This window comes from Megascapheus bottae, chromosome 23, assembly GCF_031878675.1.
Source record: "Megascapheus bottae isolate mThoBot1 chromosome 23, mThoBot2.hap1, whole genome shotgun sequence".
In the NCBI taxonomy this organism is placed as follows: Eukaryota; Metazoa; Chordata; class Mammalia; order Rodentia; family Geomyidae; genus Megascapheus; species Megascapheus bottae.
The window spans coordinates 26,530,998-26,553,938 of NC_143531.1; the positions used below are offsets into that span (position 1 = coordinate 26,530,998).

Below are 22,941 nucleotides of genomic sequence, written 5' to 3' on the forward strand. Positions count from 1 at the left end.
ACAATATCGTAATTAGGAATGGCTGTCCACTCCAGCTAAAACTTCTATAATGTTTCTCGATGTTGAACTCCTTTGTATCTACTTGAGCCTACTATCTGTAGACTGTCAGATATGTCACACATATGTAAGTGGAAGATCAGATAGAATACCCGTTATACAAAATAATGTTAATATCAGTGAATGAAAAAATGTTGAATATATTTAGGGCAGGACTTTATGTAAACCTTGCTTTGCTCTGAGAATATTATTATGCCCTTGTTCACTTTTATGATTCTTTTTTACCCTACCACTTCTGCAGTTCCAAATCAGAGAATTAGGCATGTATTTAGAGTAAATCCATAATGGTATGTGTATGCTGCAATACTGAGATATACATGGTGACAAAAAATAAGTTTTAATAAAGTAAGGAATTTTTTTAACCAAAAATCAGTGACCAAAGTTGACCTGTCTTTTAACTGAGGCCAGTTTATTCACTCATTTACATTCTGAAACATGGTTTGAAATATCTTGTTTGGTAGAGTGTTTATGCCTTTTAGTAATCTAATAAATGTTATTTCGAGCAGCATAGGTGCATATAAATGCCTGTGGCCAGAGAGAATTTGACTTGTTGGATTTCGCATTATGATTTTTACATTATTTCTTTCCACATCAGTTTTGTTGTTGCCTGTATTGAACTTAAGTATGTGGAGATTCTTTAGTACATTGAATAGTATATTTGTTAATTATTTTTAAATAATTGCCTCCTATATGTAAGCACAATTATTGCTTTAGAAGTTAATGAAGATTTCACTGTGACTTGAATGCTGATAGGTTACATTTTTTAGAAGTTTCTTGTACCTGGAAAATGATGCTCAGAATTTCTACCAGCAGCATGCTGTCTACCAATAATGGCATTTAGAAAGTCTGATCTGTCATCACAGACCCATCCGTTCAGCACTGAGCACTATCTTCTGTGCAAGTCTGCAGGCCCCAGTGCACATCTTCAGAGTCCACTCTCTGCCTGTGTGTTCACAAGCTTACAAGCGATTCCTGCACTGCTACCAAAATGCCAAATATGTAGTACAGGGTTTTAAGACTGTTTTATAAAAGTCATGTCACCTAAGAAAGAAATATTGTATTTTTTAAGTATCACTTGAGACACAAAACAGAATTAAGTCTATGTTCACGTAACTTAAGCCTTTCCTAAGAACAAATACTCAGAAAATGTAAGAACGTAAAGGCTATTGCATTCCCAGTTAAATCCAGCTGTCCCACTATCTGTGGAGGTTCTCTCCTAGGATCTGTTGCAGGTTACAAAATCTGCAGATGTAACGTTGCATGTAACCTTTGCATCATCACTGTGTTAAATCTCCTACTCACAGAACCTCTTTCAACCCAAGTGCGATGTGAACCATTCTTAAATGGCCTTGCTAATAGGGAGGACACAGATACAACGGTTTTCTAAGTAGATCTTCTCGGTAGGTTTGTTAGAATCACCACATGGAATCTATGCATATGGTGAACTAACTCTAATCCAAGTACTTTTTGTTTAGAAATGTACACATATATACTCACTTTTTTGAAAATAGGATGGCCTTTTGAATCACACCTTTTATATTCCACTAGTTAGAAAGTTATCTTAACATATTGGACTTTACCTACTTTTATTTCCTAGACTTTTTGGGACAAAATTACCATGGGTTTTCAGCAAGATAGAGCTGCGATAGGCTGGCCAATGCACTGTATAGCTAAACAGAAATCCAGGTTGTAAAATAAGTTTGTGTATGTAGGGATATGTTACATGTAGAAATATTACAACTAAAGCATGACATTGGTAACATTTGGGGTTGTGGTAGGGGGAAAGGATGTACAGAGTATGAATAGAAGTTAAGCTACTTTCTAAATAGGGAAGAAACTTTCACATCACATCATACCTCTGATCCATAAAATCTATTTCTCCTTCACAGCAAAATCAAGGGATAGTTTTTGTGTCTGTATTAAAAATGTGCTAACTCTCTCAGCAATAATTTCGACAATAATTTCACTTGTTAATCCTCTATATTAGGCTAACTATTTTTTTTTGGAAGTCCTGGGCTTGAGCTCAGGGCCTGAGCACTGTCCTTGGACTTTCTCAAGGCTAGAGCTCTACCACTTGAGGCTCAGCACCACTTCTGGCTTTTTCTATATATGTGGTACCAAGGAATCAAACCCGCGTCTTCATGCATGCTAGGCAAGCACCTTAACCACTAGGCCAAACTCCCGGCTCTAGGCTAACTATTAATTTACTAACCCAACCTTAAAGTATTTTATAGATGAAATAATTGAATATTAAATTGTTGGGTCATAAAAACTAGTGATTTACTTTCAAATTAAGGGATATGTCTTACTTTTCCTTTAGCTTGGCAAATGATCATCCATTGTAGACTCTCCACGTACTACCAACTATTTGTCCTTCCTATGTAGATATTTTTAGAAATAGGCTATGCATTCTTCCCAGAACATTCTCGGATTCCATTTTATAGTTGGTAGTCTTAACTTCAGCAATCTCTAGCCATGCTTCATCTTCTGTTAGGAAATGTCATCTCGTGATTGAGTTAGTAAGAGTTAGTGATTGTCAACCATACACAAGGCCATTTTAATATGCTCAGTACAGCCTCGTGAGTCACAGACTATGTAAAACTTCCATGTCACCGGAATGTTCTGTTGGATTCAGATCCCCGTCCTCCCCGTCTTCTTTCAGCTACTGAACGGCACTCCAGAAGGCTTAGGAGGGAAGAGTAGCTCTGGTATCTTTCCCTGGAGTTTCCAAGTTATTGGCCCCACCCTGACTGAGACACAGGAGATGAATCCCCACAAGTCTGAGTTGTACTGTTCTCTGGCCCCTCTGATCAACCAGGAAAATTCTGCAGGGCAGGTTTTAGTGCTTCTCTTTCTTCCTCTGATCCTCACATTGGGTTTAATGATCTCAGACACCTTCCATCTCCTCTTTCTTCCCTCCCTGACACATGAAGACACTTAATGTTTACAATAGGGATAAAATGAAGTAACCAGCATTCCTGTACATCATTACACAAGCATCCAGCACTGTCACATCATGGGAAGACTGCAGGAGTTTGGTGGAAATGACGTACGTGAATGCATCACACCCAGGTACATGGTTTTCTCTCTAATTACAACGCTGACTCCTTTTCTCTTAATGTAAGCAAAGGAGATGTCTGCTGTCACCTAGGTTTACTAAAATTCTATCACGTATTGACTCCTCTCTTTGCCCAGCAAGGGCAGACTACGTAAGATCATGAGCCAAGACAGGAAAGCTGGCAGATTTTTTTTTAACCCGTTCTAAACTATTTATGCAAATCTTGGCATCCTTGTATAACTTACAATTTCAGCTATTAAAGGACTAGGAATTATATAGGAATTGTTTCTTTGCTTTAAAAAAACCTGTTTGCAATGACAGTGGAATATTGTTGTGCATTTATCATATATGTGCAATATTGGCTGGAAATTTTGCATTTAGTTTCTTACGTGGAAGTTCTGCCAGTCAACTATGGATGGTGAAGAATAGATCCATGCCTCGTGTAGCTTACACTTCAATGGCCTAGTGTGATCAAGAAATAATCAGCTTTAACTCTGAACTTCTTTCCAGAGAAAGGTCTGCTGTTTTGCAATGTCAATCCTTTCTAAACAATTTAGTTTTATCCATTTTCTGTTGTTTGTCAAAGAGTTTTACCTTCTCCTTGATTGTTCCTGATACCCACAGTCTAGTTATGTATTATCATGGATTTTATTTCTGCACTAGGAAAAATAAAACATCCCGAATATTCATTCTATTTACAAAAGTAGGAAACAATAGAATAGAAAAATAGAACCAGATTCCATTGTTTTATGAATAATAATTTTTGACAAATTACTTGAATATTTTTTCTGTAGCTGTCTATAGGAAATGTAGAAACAAATATTTGTAAGTTCATAGGAAGGAAAACTAAGGAGACATTCTAAGAAACTAATGAGACACATAAGAAACCAAAGGAAGGTGAGCAAGAATGTTAGAAAATGTTCATGAAGAAAGAGGATAGAAGAGAAGACAGTAGATTTTGTGTTCATGAATCACTTGACAGCCTTTACTATAGTGGTGTTAATGGAAAGCATGACAGGAGATGGCAGGCATGTAGGAGAGAACTCACGGTGAACCAGTGGAGAGAGGAGTGAAAGATATGCCCTTAGGAAATTTAGCAGTGAATACAAGAAGAAATGAAGAAACAGGCTGAAGCAATGGAGAGTGCTGGTTTGGTTTCTGATGCCAAATGAAAAGTCAGCGCCTGATAAAGACAGAAAATTTCAGCACCACGGCTACCAGCTAAAGACCTGTGCGTGATATTGCTGAGATGTTCTGGAAAAGTTGGTAATTTCTGTGTCATGAGCACAGAGGTCCCCATGAGAGAGCAGAGGACCCCTCCCCCATGTGATAACTTAATATTACTTGATAAGAAGGAAGGTATCTTCTGGAGAAACACAATCTGCCATGCTTCACCAATGTCCCTTTAACAGCTAAAGAATGCTGTTAAATCTTTGATAACTCAAAGATTGATTTGGTGCATATAAATGGTTGTGAAAGAGGTGGAAGTGCAGTTGAGTGGGTCTTCAGAATATTGTTGGCTCACCAGTGTCTTTATGGTTTCCCACAGGCCTTTGGGGGCTTAGGGGCAAAAACCTTAGCTACTCAGGAGGCTGAGATCTGAGTTTGAAGTTAGCAACCAAAAGCTCAGGGACAAGCACTCAAGCCCTGAGCTCAAGCCTCTAGGATTCACACACACACACACACATACACACACACACACACACACACACACACACACACACACCATTTCAGTCCTGACTTCCTTCTGTATTGCATTGCCTTATTTTTCCATAGTTACTGAACATCTTTTTGTGCTTTATCATTATTGTTGTTGACAGCCCAGACCAGTCTCAAAGCCTAATACTTCCTGCCTAAGCCTCCAGTGTGCTGGATTCTAGGTGTGGACCTCTATGCCTGACTTAAAAGACACTTCTCAAACATCATTTGTACAACTGTTCACGCATAGGAAGGATTCTGGTGTCTAAATCTTCTGAGCTAGCATTTGAATAGCAGTGCACAACTTATTTAGGCTCAAGTGGCTTGGATGCCTTTTGAATGGACATTGTTTTAGCTACTATGCACACCTTTTCTTTCTGTCTCTCCCTTTTTGTCATTCTTCATTCTTCCAGGTCCTCGTACTTGCTGCACCAGTGCTACCCTGCCAGCCCTTTTGATATAGTTCAATTTACACCTCATTTCAACCACAGGCAAATGTGGAATTTTACAAGTTCCATGCAAGATGAAAATAGAAAGAGAGCTTAAATATGAATTGCAACTGAAAATAACACCAACTTTATAAATAAATTTATAGCACAGTACTGGACCGAGTAAACTTGCAAAATATGGGGATTTTACACAAGTAGGAGAATAAGAAGGGATTAACAACACCATATAAAACTGTACCTTGTTGCCTCAAAGACAGAAACAACTCATCCCCAATTTCCAGTGCTTTACCCTTTTGAATATTCTCACGCAGTCACTGAAATTGTGACAAGTTTTTCCAAGCATAGGGCGAAAGTAATAAATCAGGGCCACTTTTCCAGAACAAACGCTGTAACAATGCTTTCCTGATTGAAGTCATTGGATTTTGTTTGCAAAAGTAATGAGAGAAAAGCGTTAAGATCATTTTGAATCACCCTCTGTGTAAAACAAACCTGTGACTTCTGAGAAGAAGACTAGCTCCCACTTCTGTGACGCCTGTCATGTTTGCGATGTGGGGAGATCTTTTGAGTTCAGTATAAGAATTTCATTAGGAAATTGCATGGGATCGGCCATTCCTCTCAGTGCCTTGCAGTTACCATCATGTGTTAGCATGCATCTCGCTACACGCAGACGGAATCACCAGAAAGCAGATCATAAGCCAGTTCCTGGTAAACATTTGGTAATATGCATACCAAGCCAGATAGCTGCGCCATGCTGCCTACAACTGTAGTGATTAAGGTTACTTAAATGGATATTTTCTTCAGTTAGTAATAATTCTTTGACCCGTGGGTGCACAGACCGGGAATCTGCCATGCCGTTGATTCCCAAAAGTGGGTGTAGAAGATGTGTGCAATGCCCTGCAGGTAGGAGTTTGTGAGGCCCTCCGGGCACCGCCGGCCTGCGGGCTTCATCCTCACTGCTGCTATGGGTTTCGATGTGTCCTTCCATGGACTTCTGGTCTCTGGTTTTCCAACCACTTTGTTCTTGGAAACTACCACAAATCCTCACCTGTCCCCATAGTTCAAGAGGGTCTGCTAATGACCTGAATTTGTAAATGAAGTGAGATGACTATTCCAAAGGACGTGAACACACCTACACACACCAACATATATACCAACACATATACACCCCAACGTACATGTATACCAACAAACACACAGGCAATTTAATCACAGGTCTTCAAGGAATTTGAGCATTTCTGATTAGCAAGGAGACCTCTGATTAAATAGTTCCTAAGTTCCAAAGTGAATCTGTATTATTGATTTTTGCTGTCAAGCATGGTAATAGTAGATTTTCTCGGAATATCTCACATTTAGTGTGGGATCCTCTTTGTGAGTGTCAAGAGAGCTTTTCAGCCATACAGCATTTATTCTGTCAACAGGTCCATCTGTAAATGACAAAATGCACCGTTACACTCTCTTGCCTGTCAACTACTCTTTTCAAACCTGTCTTTTCTCTCTCTCTGCTTCCTTTTGATTGTCTGTAAACTTTAAGAAAGAGGTTGAGCTATGCAAGAAGAAATTGCCCTGCTTAGGTAAAGAAGGCTCCTGAATTACACAATTTATATGCTGGCCTGGGGTATCTGCTAATCAAACCAAAAATAATAGCAAATCCTCAATGACTTGGGTTGGGTAACAAGCATCTAGGAGTTTATCAACTAAGTTGAGGTTGATGAAATGACCCAGAATTCAGTAATGGCTGCTGGCCCATGTATTAAATAGATATAGATGAAAGGCTATCCCTCCAAAGACAGAAGCTGGGGCCACTCCATCTGTCAGGCCCTGGGACAGAGCAATTCCCAAGTGGAAGCCAGAGCCAGGAGGAAGAATTATTCTCGCTGGCTTCTGATTTCTATCTTTTAAATGTCTATCTTTTAAATTTCTTTCAACTCCGCAAGGTTCAGATAATTTAAGTCTGTGATAAATCAGAGGATGATGAGTAACCTGGGAAATGTGTGAGAGAGGGATGCAGTTGATCTGTCTACTCAACCTCTCTCCTTACCTTTCACTCATGCAAGTGTAAGTTCACACCAGTCCATGCCATGGAGAGTCATTGTCCATGCAGTGCAGCTGGCTCTCACATGGCCTGCACTCCTCTCTGCCAAAGGCCTCCTTTACATTCGAGTCTCCTTTGCATCTGCTCTCTGTCTGTCTATGCAGCTACCTTAAGATGCCTGAGCCAACCAGAATGTAGCCCCTTAATGTCGTTTCAACTTGTTTGAAGTTTCTATAATCAAATCACAAATGATTTCTAAAAGAAAAAAAATGAAAGGAGATAAGTCATAATTTTATTCCTCTCAGTACTCATCACATGACATGGCCCCACTGTCTAATACAGAGGAAGGGAATTTCATGGGACAGAAATTTCATGGGACAGATTTTGATACAATGCTTGGAAGGTATTTTAACAATAATTTCTGAAACTCTTCCCAACTGCTCCCAATGATAAACGCTTAAATTCATTTAGGGGGGTGTGGTGAACGTGTTGTAGATCAAAATGATTCAGCTCTGATCAGGTTGGGTTTTCACTATTTGATTTCTTACATTGCCTTCTTCATAAACTGTGAGTGGAAATACAATTTAGGTACAGATGGCTCAGGAAAGTATTGTCTTTTCATATATTTTTAAAAGAATCTTGAGGTGATGTGACAATGAGTTTTGACCAATTTCATTTATCCACTTGCTAGTATAATTAACTAAAATGGTTTTCAGAGTTAATTAATGCAGGGACTGCATTTATAGGACAGACTACCAACCAAAGAAGACTGTGAAAGCCATCCTTTTGTTTTGTTTTGTTTGTGTTTTCTTGTTATAACACATGGAAGTAAGTTCAGGCCTTTCTCAGTTGCTTTTATTGTAATTGTTCTACTTAGTTATCATAGGTAAGAAAATTGTGAGGTTGGTAGACAGGAGATAGAAACCATGTACATAATGTTCTGGATTCTGTGGATCGGGGGAGAGAGCAGGAAAGCAAGGATGGTTTGTCTCAGCCCCATGCTAGCTGTGATCTCAGTGGGAAGGAAGAAGGGGCAGGGTCACCTGAGGCATGGGAGATTTCCCTGCTCATGATCTTTACCTGAGATGGCTTATCTGAAAGGCTGAGTTCTGACAGTTGAGTGCAGGAACAGCATGCAACAGACGTTTTCCTTAGTAATAGATACCCGGCTGCTAGCCAGCTGTCAGGCAGGGGCCGGGAGTCACTTCTGATTGAGTTTCAGAAGTTACATCACCTCTGCCACCCTGTTCATCCAGACAGTAGCCAGCTCACTTCCATTACAGAACATGGATCCTCCTTCTTTGGAGCTGGCATATCAAAGGATGTGGAGACCATGTTTTAAATCACATGATTGATTTGCTGTTTTCCAGCCACAATCGTATCTGTCCTCTCCACACTGTAAATCAGCAGTACATATTTTCCCAATGGGGGAAATACACATAATTATTTTGGGCCCAAGTGACAGAAACCATGAGTCAAGCTAGTTTAAATAGAAAAAGGACTTTGCTCATTAATATAACTGACAATTCTTGAAACCTGGCTTAACCATTCAAAATCTCAGTATGGGTTTTATAAATTAATTTTGAAGTAAAGGGGTAGTTGACCCTATGTAAATTCTGTGTTGCTACTAAGTGGACAATGAATGGATTAGGTAACTGGAGAGGAGCCATCATTTTCATTTCAACTTGAAACACTCTCTAGTGTAAATCATGAAGCGAGAGAATGAAAATACTGTTGTGGTGTCACTAGCATCACAGCTCAATCAGCTGAGAACTCCTGGCCACATTCCTGTTCACTCATTGATGCCTGTCTTGGACTGAGACCAATATCCTATCTTCATATCCAATAATCATACACCAATATCATAACCCTTGCTGTTGAAATCCCCTTTGACAATTCAGAGAGAAGACCAGCAGAATAGAGAGATTATTCTCACCAAGAGTTTTCCATTTGGCCACGCTGGGTGAACAGTCACAGGGGTCAGGAATGCCAGGGATGGTGGCTGGCTGGGTGCTAAGTGGGCGAGGAGAATATTTGCTATCTTGCGTAGACTCTGACATTTGCAGGAAGGAGCAGCCTTCCCTCCCAAGGCTAGGAAGTCTGTTTTCATAGAGTTCACGTGGAATCCAGTCGTGTGGCCTCTCCTGCCACAAGTTTTATTAATTGTCGTCTACCACGGGCCAGTGATGGCTGGCAGGACCGCACTCCTCATGGTACTGGAGAAAAAGGGTCCCAAAGAGTGGAACCCTGCCCAGGGCCACACACATCAAAGTAGGGGCAGAGCTGGAACCTTGGCTCGCTGTTTTCTTTCTAAGAGATTTATGACAGTTTCATCAGAAACAAAACTATCATAACAAATATTTGGAGAATAATAATATGCAGCCTCAAAATTGTTGTGTAGTTATTTCCAGATGCAGTAAAAAATCCCTTCTCTACCCCAACACTTCCTTTTCTGGAAAAAAACTCATGTTTGGGATTATAATACATAATTTTACACAATATTATTTAGGGTACTATGTAGCAATCATCCTAAAAATCTCATTTTTCCTATCTATGTTGTTACACAGGCTGCTTGTTTATTCATTTTAACCTAGTGTAGTATATAATATCACTGTTTTATATGGTATATTATATAATATGCTGCACATTGACTAAAGACACAATTTGTTCACAGAGTGAACATTCCCATGGCTTGCATGTTTGCTCTCATAGACAATGATGCAGTGGATGTTTCTGTAGTTTCCACCTCTGGTTGCCTTTTAGAATCTCACTTTGGGGGAAAGACTGTACTTAAGGAGATTATCTGGAGGCTCATTCCCTTTAAGGGAAACCTCCAGTAACTTAAGCACCTCTCACCTGTGCCCCAATCTCCCCACCCCCTTTGGCCCCCAGGTTCTGCTACCTTCCTGAGGAATAAACATTTACCCATGGGATGTCCAAGGCATTGGAATTCCAGACTATAGCAAGCATCTTAGAACCGAGCTGCTACCCCAAATTAATGCTTTGCAAATTTGTTGATTTATAACTGTTATATCAACTTGGTAGATAGGGGTGTTTAAAACTGTAATTACAGCAGAAATATTTAGTTTACAGTATGTTTCCTATGGCTCACTGTTGTTTCATAAAATTTTGTTACATAGGTAATTTTGTGTGTGTGTGTGTGTGTGTGTGTGTGTGTGTGCGCACGCACATGCATGTGCAGAGTACACAGGTGAATTTTATGAGACTTCGTTAGGATACTATGTAACATTTTTAATTGAAAAATGTCTCAGACTTAAAGATTTTTATATTTTTCCATACATTTTCATTGTAATTAATAGAAGGGTTATATTATATTCACCAGATCGAGGGTGCATTACTTCACATACATTGATACCCTTTCTCGTGTCTTGGTCCCCATTTCCCTCAAGATTTCATATTTTTAATGTTATGATTTGCTGTACACATACAATGAGGTCATCACTGATATCAAATAATATATTACTTCACAGCTCTAAATTGTCTTAGTCTAAATGAACACTAGTTATTTATCCTCTTAGAAAATTTCAAATATAAAACAACACAGTACTACTTTTTAAAAATAGTATTTTTAAAATTTTTATTGTCTGGATAATGTATAGAGGGGTTACAATTACATTTGTCAGGTAGTAGGTATATTACTACTTATAATCAAGTTTTTGTTGTATCTTAGACATCTAAAACTTATTTCACTCATCTTGAAAAAAATGTCTTATTGCTTTAAAAAGATTATTTCAAGCCATTCCTATGAGCCGATTCCAGAAAAGCTGTTGACGAGTCACAAGCTGCTTATGTTTTCTGGATAAAATGATAAGACAGGATCGAGGACCCAACCTGAGCCCGTCCTCTCAAGACCAGTCCAGTACAGCATGGTGGTGTCTTCATGTCTGATGCTTGATTGCTGGTGTTTTCCCCTTGTCTTCAGACGCAACTAGAGACTGGAAAGCACCTTTCCAAGATAAATGCTGTTTTCTACCCAACTTTTCTATAGTGGCACACTCCAGCTGTTGGCCTAACATCTTTACTGCTTTGTGACAACCATGATAAACTTCCCTGCACTTCATAAGGACTCACGGATCTGTGCTACTTTATGAGACTGTGGAGATGTGAAAGAGAGATCTTTATATCCTATGCATTTGCTTTCTTTCACTGCGCATGTGTGTTTTCTGTTCATTATTGCTCTTACAAGGATGTTGTGTTTTAACTACATACATTCATTTTCAACATTTAGAAAAGTCAGCTGAAAAATTACATTAAACGCTCCAATCTAAAGATAACCAGTTGATATATAAACCAATATCTCACTCTACCTAAACACAGTAGACAGAGAGGTGTCAAAATATTCACAGGCGTACAAGCACACACACACACACACACACACACACAATGATGTGTGAATAAACCTATTAAGTAACCCAACAGAGTTCTCCTTTAAACAATGTCAAGGACATTTTCTACACCAGTGATATACCTGTATATATTTTGTAATGGCTTTTTATAATTCTTATATAATAGATCATCCTGGGTTTGGTTTGGTTGCCATTTATCAACATTAAAAACAGTCATGGTAGGCTGATTTCTTACTCCATAGATGCCACCAGTATAAATTTTAAGGCACTATTCCTGTCCTTGCCTTGGTTGATTAGCCCTTGTCATCTGCACTGGTTTTATAACTCCCTTCCAGGCCCTCTTCCATTTGTCATTGTGCTATGGACTGGCTAACTTCATATCTGTCTACCTATATATATACACATATACATATGTATACGTATACATATATGTGTATCTATACATATACACACAATTGTGGGCTCTGCCATTTGCACTATGTATATGACTCTCTTACCTAGCAATGTGATCATTTCCACCAACCTTGCCCTTGCTCGTGACAACCACCTGTAGCTCTGTGCCTCTGAAAGTTATACATTTTAGGAACTAAAGGAGGAACTAAAGTTGTGTCTGCAAATCACAGGACTGTCTCGGGTTGTACCTCCCTAACACAGGATAGTGTTCTGAGTTATACCTGGATGGTTTTTCAATTCTGTGGTCATGAAATCCAAGATGAAATATAATTATATTCAGTGAGCATCTCCTCTGTCAAACTGTCTCGAAAGTTACATTTACAAATCTATTAAAGAAAACTCTGTGGAGGGGGGGCTTCATATTATAACGGTTTCATGTTTTCTCTCCTTTCTTTGTTTTGTCTCTCAGATATTTCACACTTTCAAGAACATAATGATTTAAAAGGATTGCTAGAAAATCTTCATCAAAACATCCAAGCCAAAAAAAGAAAGAATGTAGAAATCATGTGGCTAGCGGCAACGGTAAGCCTTGCTCACGTGTCAGATATCTCCCCATCACCAGCCCTCATGTCACTGTCACGAAGCCTTTGTCACCCTGTCACAGAAGCTCTGCAATGTCCCCTGATCATGCTTAGTCTGGGACAGTTTGGGTTCCTACGTGTCAGACTCCATTATCTCAGAAGTGAGGTGTTTTCACACCTGCTGCCAACCGTACTGGATCATCTCAGCTCCAAAAGACACTGGGTGTGCTGAAAGTTACTTTTACGTGGGCCTTCAAGAAAACTTCATCGGCAGCTTAATATTCAACGGGTGTCATGTTTTCTCTTCTGCTGACAATAAAACAATACCTTACTCATTAGTTATTCTGACTACGCCTGGGGTGGGTTGTCATTCTGAAGTTCAAATGAAGTATCCGGGATGGCCTCGGTGTTGCAGGCTAGAGATGCTGGCCAGTGGCCTGTATCAGCCAGGATTTTGATTAGTATCTCTAGAGACACATGGATCCAACAAGAATGTGGCTCTCCAGTCTCTGACTTGCAGCTTTAATGAGGCTCTTGGACATATTGCCCAGTTAATGACCTTGTCAATGTGCTTTTTCATCAAGGTATTGGCAGAGAATGTATTCCTGATGGATTGCTGTAGAGCAATGATTCTTTCTCACTTCATGGCACCCTTAGGGTGGAAGGTCTGTCTCCTTTCCCATTCCAGACTTCCACCAGAGTTAAAGGCAATCATGCTTGTCTATTCTAAGCTCTTCTTGGCAGTCTTGGGTCATAGCTCATATGAAATCTGTGAGCTTTCTTAGAACATTCCATAGCTAGGCATCCTTTCAGTGGGAAAGGCACGGAAGCCATGTTGAATGCCACGCTCTTGGCTTTTTTGAGGACACTCCTATAGTTTGGAGTTTAGGTTAACCAAGATTCTAGCATAGTCTTCATTCTTTCTCAATACCATTTAATACAGAGTCTTTACTTGACATACTTCTATTGTGATCCAATATTGCTTAATATTTTTTTCAATGGGAGAGGAAAGAATGTGTGATTCTCTATAAGCCTAGATGGAACAATTTAACAAGGATGAAAGAGAGGAGAGCTAGTTTTCATTCATGCCAGGAAGGAAGATCAAAGGTATCATTATGACATGGCATTGTTTTTGGCAGTTCATTGATTCTGACCCCATATTTATTAACTTGTGGGTGTTACTGGGATTTGAACTCAGGGCCTCACAACTGCTAGGCAGGTATCCTACCACTGAGCCACGTTTCCTTTCCACTGCTCCATTTTCAGTTCCATACTGCATTTCAGGAAGACTGCCTGCTGTCGTTCTTCCCCAGGGTAGCTGTTTACTTCTTTCTTAAAAGACAGTGTTGTAATGGTAGGTCAGAAGTTAACTTTTCTGTTTTATTGAAAACACAATGGCATTCTGGTAGTCTGAATATTTGCCAGAATACTCTGACACTTTGGGAATATATGAATATGCCATTATATAAATATTGTGAAATTCTACAAATAGGCAAAGCACACACCAATACAAGCAGGAATGCATATTTTCTCTTTGTATATTCAGCTTCCCTATAATTTCTAAAATACCTTCCTGAAATGCATATGCTATCCAAACATTGCTTCTACACAATTCAGAATTGAATGGGCTAGCTGCGGCGTTTCTGCAGGCTGACACGTGTGTTGGTGGCCTATTTGCAAATGGAGACACTTGACAGCACACTTAAGGTGAGGAACTACAAGAATGCCCTTTGTGTTTTCCAAAAAAAGGCTTTATTTTTGTGTCTCTCTATTCTCTTGAAATCTGATGAAATACTGCCTGTCCTAATGTTTTACACTCTAATGGAAAACTACAAAGCTTTTTTCCTTTAACATGATTTAATTTCAACGATAAAGAAACAGAAGGTTTCAAATGTACAAATCAAGAGTTGATATAGAAAATCAAGATACTGGGATGGAAATCCCCACCTCCACCTGATTTTAAATTTATACTATTAAATATTCTAAGTGGTATATATATATATATCTATTTGTATACAAATAAAGAATGTTGATGCTTTTAAAACAGCATGTCTCAGTAGTAACCTCTAATACCTATTTTATTACTGTGACTGTAGTCAGCTTTTTAGACATGTGAAATGTTTATTTGAAAGGATTTGAATTTTCTAAGCACAAAAATATTATATGGTGATAGCATGCTCTCATATTTCTCTGGTTGCTTTATTGAAATAGAAGGTGGTAAAGATCTAAATTAATGTGGACATATAAATGTTTCATTATCAGGGTTACAATTACATACATTAAAACTCATGATAAAAAGCTGTCAGATTTTAATTTTACAAAGCTGAGAAATCTCAATGGAGATAATAAAGTAGACATTTTTCATTTCATCTTAAATGTATCTTAAATATGCTTTGACGTTGCTGATACTAACAATGGTAGTAACTGGATTAATGATGTCTCAGAACCCTGCCCTGGGATAGAAGGCAAAAGGATGAAATTATTTGTCCACTAATCATAAAGCAATGAGAGAAGAAAATATTTCTGTTCAGAGACTCTTCTCTGACTTAGAATAACAAAAGAAATGATTGTAGAGGAGACAAGACGCCTTTAACATATTTGAAGTATTGTTCCTTTAGACTTGGGAAAAATTATATTTGAATGCTGGTTCTTCTCTATTGAGTACAGCTTAGTTAACCTAACGAACATGATATCAGTTTCCTCCTCTATACAAAGCAAATAATTGTCTCCTCTAGAGTTCATGTGAAGATGATTAGCAGAGAAAAAATATACAAAAAAATTTCATCGTGTTGTACCTGGAGCGAGGTAGCTATCCAATAAACAATGGGCATTTTTTAGTATCCTCCACGTGGCTGGTGATTTACTTCATGTCCTATTGTATCACCACCTTAAAACCTCTTCACAAGAACAAGACTAACAAAGGTTTCATAACCATAAAATAAGATGATTTGGCTAGTTAAGATTCAAACCAAGGATCCAAGGCAGGGAATAGAAGCTCCCTCTGTTTCTAGTAAGATTGTTGCTCCTGAGCTGTGGCTTTCATTATTATTTTCTTTTTTTTATTAAAGAATTTATTAACATTGATTTTTACATCATATTTCAAATGACAAGTATACAATCACTGGCACTTAGATTTTAGAACATAATTGATTCATTATTAATTTCAAAGGCATCTGCTTGGGTACCTTTGTCTCCTGGCTGCTGGCTGGGTCATAGGGCTCCAGGACTGTGCATGTGACACAGCTGTGAGATTTCCATACCTCATGTGGGAAGTGCTGCAGCAATTCAACTGGCGCCATGGGTCTCGGGAATGAAAAGGTGCTGGCCCTCTACATTTAACAGAGTAGATGGAACCAATTTCCTTTTATCCCTGAACCTGAACTCCAGGGGGTAGTGGTTGTGCCTTGGCTAGGATTGTTCAGAGATGGTCAGGGCTCCATCAGTGCACAACTGAACAATGTAACTGATGAACAACAACCAGCCTTCCTTTGCCTTCCAGATTTGTCGCAAACTCAATGGAATCCGTTTCACGTGCTGTAAAAGTGCCAAAGACAGGACATCCATGTCCGTGACTCTCGAGCAGTGCTCCATTTTGCGGGACGAGCACCATTTGCACAAAGACTTCTTTATCCGAGCGCTGGACTGCATGAGAAGGTATCTGGCATGTTTTAAGCTCTTCTTTATTTTAAGGTTATCTTGAACTTTTGTGGGGATTTTTTTGTGCACATACATCTTACTAAAGAACTAAACATTAGGAGCTTCACTATATGGCTATAAGAGAAAATGATTTTAAGTATTCTACCTATTTATTGTAGGCAATAAAAAGAAGTATCATCATGCATGCCTTTGCTAGCCTGCATGGGAGACATAATTCATTAGTTCAAGATATGTGTAACCCCTAAGAGCATATTTTCTTGATATATGCATAAGAATATGTGCAAACAAAAACTCCACGATACAGCGCATGGCTCATCTTCCTGTGGTCTTCACAGGCTCTGCCTTAGTCATCTCATTCCATATTGTAAGGGGAGAGTGACACCAGGATCTTAGGAAATGGGTGACAATTAAAATGCCATGCCCCAAATCATGGATCTAGATTCATTGCCACAGTTATTAAATCTGAACTCTGAGCCATAAGGGGAAGAAAAAAGTGCCTTCTTCCCCATGTCTAACAGCAAGACAACATGTCAATTTCAAAGCCAGGTGAACTGTGTGTCTGCTATGGAGGCCCGCTAGCAAGGGTAGGGCCTGTTCCTGGGACCCAGAAAGGCTTGTTCCCATTTCCTTTTCATTTCTTTTCTCTTTCCTTGGAGACCACAACCCCTGCTTGGGTCTGTTTTCCCACTAATGAGATACATCTGAAGTCTTCCATGTCACGCCATTTCATGTCAGCGGCATTTTTGTCATTTAATGGGGTGCTATCATAGTTTCTGAGAACGGTGTGAGGCTGTTTTAAAGGTCTGACATGAACATCACAGCCATCTAAAACACATTTGGTTGGTATAAAAAAAGTCTTCTAAAAATAGTCTCCCAGCCCTTAATGAGAAAGGGAGCCACAGCAGAGGAATCTATTGGCCAGGCGCACGACAGGGCCAGAACTGATTGAACTAGTAATTGTCTGGAGGTAAAACTGTCTCTTCAAATGAAAGATCAGACGTGTCAGATACATAATAAATTACAAACCTCCATGTTTTTATATTGCAAAGGTTACTGATAATTGCAATATAATGGCATTATATACCACGACATATATACTTATGACAACATTTATGGGAATTTGTTTTTGAAATGTTGAAATAAAGGTGCTAAAAATTTAACCTAAAAACACTAATACCCTTCACTCCCATTTCTTCACCACCTGGGTGATGGCATTTTTGTTATTTTGCTAAATTTCAAATCTGTCAAATCTATCCTCTAACCATGAAAATGTGGGCCTGTCTGTATGTGTCTCTGTGTGTGCCTATTCCAGAAGTTAGGGCTTTTTTTTTTTTAAATAACTGAGTTTCTTCTTTGGGTGTTCTGTTTTACAACAGCAGCTCATAGCTTCATAATCTCAGGCAATCTAATGATAAATGTTAGAGGAGGGTGTTGGGGCCCTGAATCTCAAGTTTGAATCAGTTTACTGAGCAGTTACTAGGTAGGGGCAAGACATCTCTTAGTGCCTGAGGCAAGTCAGGTGACATAATACCTCAGGGTCTTCCTCTATAAAGTTGGTTATAACAATAGTAATATTCCTTAGTTGTGACCCAGGACAAAAGTGAAGTCACACACACACACACACACACACACACACACAAACACCTATGAAATACTGAGAACAACATTTGGATCTCAAGATCACAAAAATAGCAACAACTGTGTTTTAGAGGTTTTTTTTTTTCTTTTAGTGTATTGAACTTAATGCAGTTGTACATTTTACTACACATCAACTGCAGTTCATTTTATTTTTGAGTTGTTCTAACTATCCTGAAAGACCCATATTACTGGATTTTTTAAAAAAAAGTTTACCAAGGTTGTCATATTATGTTGCTCTCATGGGTAAATTTTATCTTTACCTATATTAATATTTCCTACCATATTTTGTTAATCTCTGTAGCAGTTTCAGATTATGTATGGTTGAGCAAGAAGCATTAGATGTAAAGAAATAATTAAAGCTTCATTTTCATATTGAAAAAGAAAAAATAATCATCCTTTGTCTTCAGATTAGGCAGCATGGGACAAGCACTGGTGGCTCCCGCCTGCAATACTAGCTGCTGTGATCTGAGAATTGCAGTTTGGAGCCAGCTTGGAGGAAATTCTGGAGACTCTTGTCTCCAAATAAATCACTAAATAAATTAGTGAATGTGTGGTTCAAGTGTTAAAGTATTAGCACTGAACAAAAACTCTCAGGGATAGCATCCATGCCCTGAATTCAAGTTGAGAGTTCACCAGATGAAATAAAGGGCCTGTCATCTTTAAGCTCAGACTCACACAAAGTCTCAGGGCATTCATGAAATATATCTAAGTTCCTTGCCATAATTTAGCACACATGTCCTTTCTCAGCCAAGAGAGTTCTTACTTTCATTTCTAACTTCATTATCAAAACCTTTTGTATCTCTACTGATATCTGGTAGTATGTTCTTAGTTATTTGCATTAGCCTTTTTCCAATCTTCTTTTCCTATCCTACTTCTCTGCACTTTTCCAAATCCTTCCCACACTGTTTTCAGTGGCTAGGATGCAGAGAGAAAGGTAGGAGGGGCTGAGCTCTCAATATCCCCTTCCAGAGGCCAACTCCCAATTACCTAACTTCCTTGCTTGAGGCTCCACCTCCTAAACGTTCTGTCACCTCTTCATAGAGCCATTGACTGTGGCCACACATCAGTGCATGGGGGTTCTGCAGACACTAGCAATCCAATGGAAAACACAGGCTAAACAAGGGGAGAAAGAAGTTTGCAACAGTGGTAATCGTCCTCGGCCTTGTGGTAGTAATATCAGTGAGAGGTCATTGAGTAGTGCATTCCGAATGCCACTAGACATATACAGTGATTTTTATTGACCCTCACCTGGCTCTGAGATAATAAAAGTAACATACATAGAACCTGAGTTATTAAAGTGGTTCAGAGGACAAAAGGAGTAACAGGGGCCTGGGGCAGGGAGATGGGAGAAGGCAGGAGTTAAATTGGTTTTGATGTGAAGTATGACTTACGTACTAGGAGAAGAGTTGGGAGACCTAGGATTTTTTAAGCAGTGAAAGCCAAGACAATTTCTTATGTGTGCAACATACTGTCTGAGCATTCTTGTTCACCGCTGTGCAACATAGAACAAGTTTTTCCCCCTTCAGCTATGTTTTTGAGAGGTTTGCTTATACATAAAGCCCAAGTTTCTCTTTTCAGTTCTCATAGAACGTTCCCTCATATCACTCAATCATAACTTGTCTACTCCCATATTAAAATTTAAAGTTGTTTCGGATAGTCTGGTATTATAAATATTCATGTAGTAGACATCTTCTCAAGAGTACAAGTTCGATAGTTTTTCCAGCGTATAAATACACTGGAAGAAGAGCTGGCAAGTTGTTTTTTTCTATTCAGTTTTACTAGATGCTGCTGGATTGTTTTTGTACAAATAAGACTGATTCCTAACTGACTTCTATGTGCAGGAGTTTCCATTTCTTCACATTTTCTACTGCTTGTAGTATAAGAGTTTGGGAGTGAACTGCAATATTTTGATTTGATTTTTTATGTTTTGAGTAACACAGTGAAAGTAACTATCAGTATAAACATTGTTGAACCATCCAAATCCCTACTTTCAGTGTCTCATTCATGGTTTATAAGTTGGTATTTTGTATATATTATGAAAGGTTAAGAAACTATGCCATATTTATAAACCTCTGATGTGTGATGCTTAAATTATGTCCTAGAAGAAGATTTCAGAGTAACAGGTTTTTGAAAATATAATTTTTATTTGTCTCAGCTTTTTTACAAAATGGAAGCATAGTGGAATAGGATAAGACAGTCCTCTGGGTTTAGGCAGAGAAATGGAGTGTGTTTTACAGGAGCCCAAGACGTGAGAGGAGGATTTTTGCTAGGTAGGGAGCAGAGCTCTATTTCAGACAAGAGAATAAAAGAGACACAAACAAAAAGCTCTCATCAGTTAGGTGGGTGATTGATGCTTCTGCATCTGGAAAACAGGATGCAGCAGAAACCAGTCACAGAAAGGACTTGTTCTCGGAAATAAACTAGTGAGGCTGTGGTTGCTGCACATGAATGACCCATGGGCTAAAGTATTAGCAAATCTGAAGCATCTGTTTACATTCTGGTAGACGGAGACCGGAAAGTCAGAGTAGCAATTACCAGATATTATCCACTTAACCATTAATGGTTTTGAACTCAAGGCCTTGGGTGCTGACCTTAAGCTTTATTGCTCAAGGCTAAGTGCTCTCTGCCACTCTGAGCCACAGCTCCACTTCTAGTGATTTTTTTTTAAAGTTCCACCTGAACAACTATTTATTCTACCTGTGTCCTGGGTACTTTTATCCATGAGTCCCTACATCAGTGAGCTTTGTTTTATTGGCCATTACAGGAAAATAAACTTGACTTTCAAATCAATATATTGTCAGTATACTACCTAAAAGTACTTGCCATCCATCCAAACCCTTAGTTTGTGTCCTCCCTTTCTACCTTGAATTTTAGTTGTTTTTATTCAATCTGCATTTTAAAAACATGAACTAGAAGTCTCACCAGGACAATGTTCAATGAAAACTGAACTAAGAGGCAAGTATTTATGGAAAAGCATGGCAAAGGGAATTTTCTCCTGGTCAGAAGATCATTGATGGCAGAAATTCAGAAGCCCAACACAATACATTTATGCCCATAGGATAATAGTCTAAAAGCCCAGGGGTAAAAAATGGGTTATGCACAATTACACCCCAGTCTCTCCCCGTTCAGTGAGCACAGCTGAACTCACATGAGTGTGAACAACATCATTATAGGATGAACAGTATAATTTAAAAGGCGTATCATTTGCAAAATTGGCAGTTTGTTAGTTGTAGCAAATCACATGTGACATTTCTCTAGTATCACGGCGTCCGTTTGGGGAAACGCTGCTGTGAATACTCTCAGTAGCAAAGTGTGGTGCTCAGTGCAGTCTGCTCAGCATGGCGTATCAAGTGAGTACAGGGCTACAGAAGGGGAGAGGACTGAGTCTATGTGTCTGCTTTTTTCACGTCTCCACAGCGGGAATCAAATTCTAGCTGTTTTGTTGTTGTTTTTTTTTTTAAAAAAGAGGATAGTTTATATCAAAATTGTTAATTAGGTCTGGTAGGTAATGTGAGATAGGAAATGTTAGTGTGGCATTCTCGCCCCCCCTCCCCCAGCATCCTGGTCTCAGCATCCAGCATCCTCATCAGAATCTTGGAAGGGCTGAAAGAAAGAATGATTGATGGGTGAAGCGCCAGCCCCAGTCCTGGTAGTGCAGTGAGAATCCCCACACACTCAGAGCTGTAGTGACGGTGCCAGCGTGAATAGCAATGTACGCGTGTGTTCTTACTGCGGATGGTGCTTCGTTGCCACCCTCCCCTCCTGCAGCATTGTTTGCACGAAGTTGGGAGTAGTCACACGTTCTCAAACTACAACACTGTCTTCAGTTACTCGTCTCATCTAGCTTTGTTAGTGGGAACAAAACCCCAATTTGTGAGCAGTCTGCTAATGGTACAGCATGCTTTGGGCTGGGCACTGTTGTGAGTCCTCCTAAAATTCCAAGTGGTCTCGGGGCCAACAGCATTAGCATCATCTAAAAAGTCGGATGGAAATACACATTGTCAGACCTTCCCCTGAAGCTAGAGATTAGATGAGAATCCCTTGGGATGCGAGCTTCAGTTCTGTAATCACCTGTGGTGTATTAAGGATTTTGTTGCATTTTCATTCTTTTGGAGATAATGCATTTGCCAAACAATGAACTTCAGTGTATAGTATAGTCGTTTTTAATATATTTAGGTAACACAGCTATCACAAGAATAGAGCGCATACCTATTCCCCACTCACAAAGGAACTACAGCCTTTTTCTAGGGCCTTAGCCATGGGTAATCAGTACAGATTTCTTTTTTTTTTCATATATTTTAAATTGTAATTAATAGAAGGGTTACATTAGATTCACCACATAGAAGGTGCCTTACTTCACAAACATTGACAGTACAGTTTTCTTGTGTGGATACTTCTTAGGATTCTATGAGGTTTTCAAGGTTTATTCATGAAATGTTTTACAACATCTTGAGAAAGTTCCTCCCTCTGTCTCTGTAGTCATCTCCTCTTTCAGTTCCCAGACATCATAATCCTCCACCACACAAAGCACAGGGAAAGCACTGTGTTCACATGTGTGAATAAGTGCCTAAATGTACCATTTAATTTTGTGCTCTCCCATCTTTATGAACTCCTGAAATAATCAGGGCCAATTTTGTGATTTATCCACTTTAGATGTATAGCATTCTTTGGTGGGTTTTTTTTTTCTTAAATATAGTGTCTTAGTTTCTACTTCAGTTTTATGTCCTTGACCTTGTACTGGTTTGTTCTCTTCTCATTTTTTAAAATATCCTTGGAAATTTGATTTCTACATTTATATTTCCTTAATGTGCTTCTGGTAGAATGCAAAGCAAAGACACTTAAATAAGAGTAAAATCATAAGGTGCACAAGGCTTTCTAAATCTCATTTTCACACTCTTCAACCCTTTCAACTCTTCAACTTGACCACTGCTGGCATGTATTTTTTTTTCAAACTGTATAAAAACTAACCTCTTCTACTTGAATTTATGTGCTTCCAACATGGTCTGTATCT

The 22,941-nt window shown here is 39.0% G+C and overlaps 1 protein-coding gene across 5 annotated transcripts in view; it reads left to right on the top strand.

Moving 5' to 3' along the window:
• The window catches only part of Inpp4b (inositol polyphosphate-4-phosphatase type II B), a 461,147-nt gene that overhangs the window by 414,291 nt on the left and 23,915 nt on the right, over positions 1-22,941 (top strand). For all 5 annotated transcript variants that reach the window (XM_090356905.1, XM_090356906.1, XM_090356907.1 and 2 more), the window contains 2 exons: positions 12,524-12,636; positions 16,135-16,289. In XM_090356905.1, the coding sequence (XP_090213031.1) occupies positions 12,524-12,636; positions 16,135-16,289 (268 nt within the window). The remainder of the gene's footprint in view (positions 1-12,523; positions 12,637-16,134; positions 16,290-22,941) is intronic.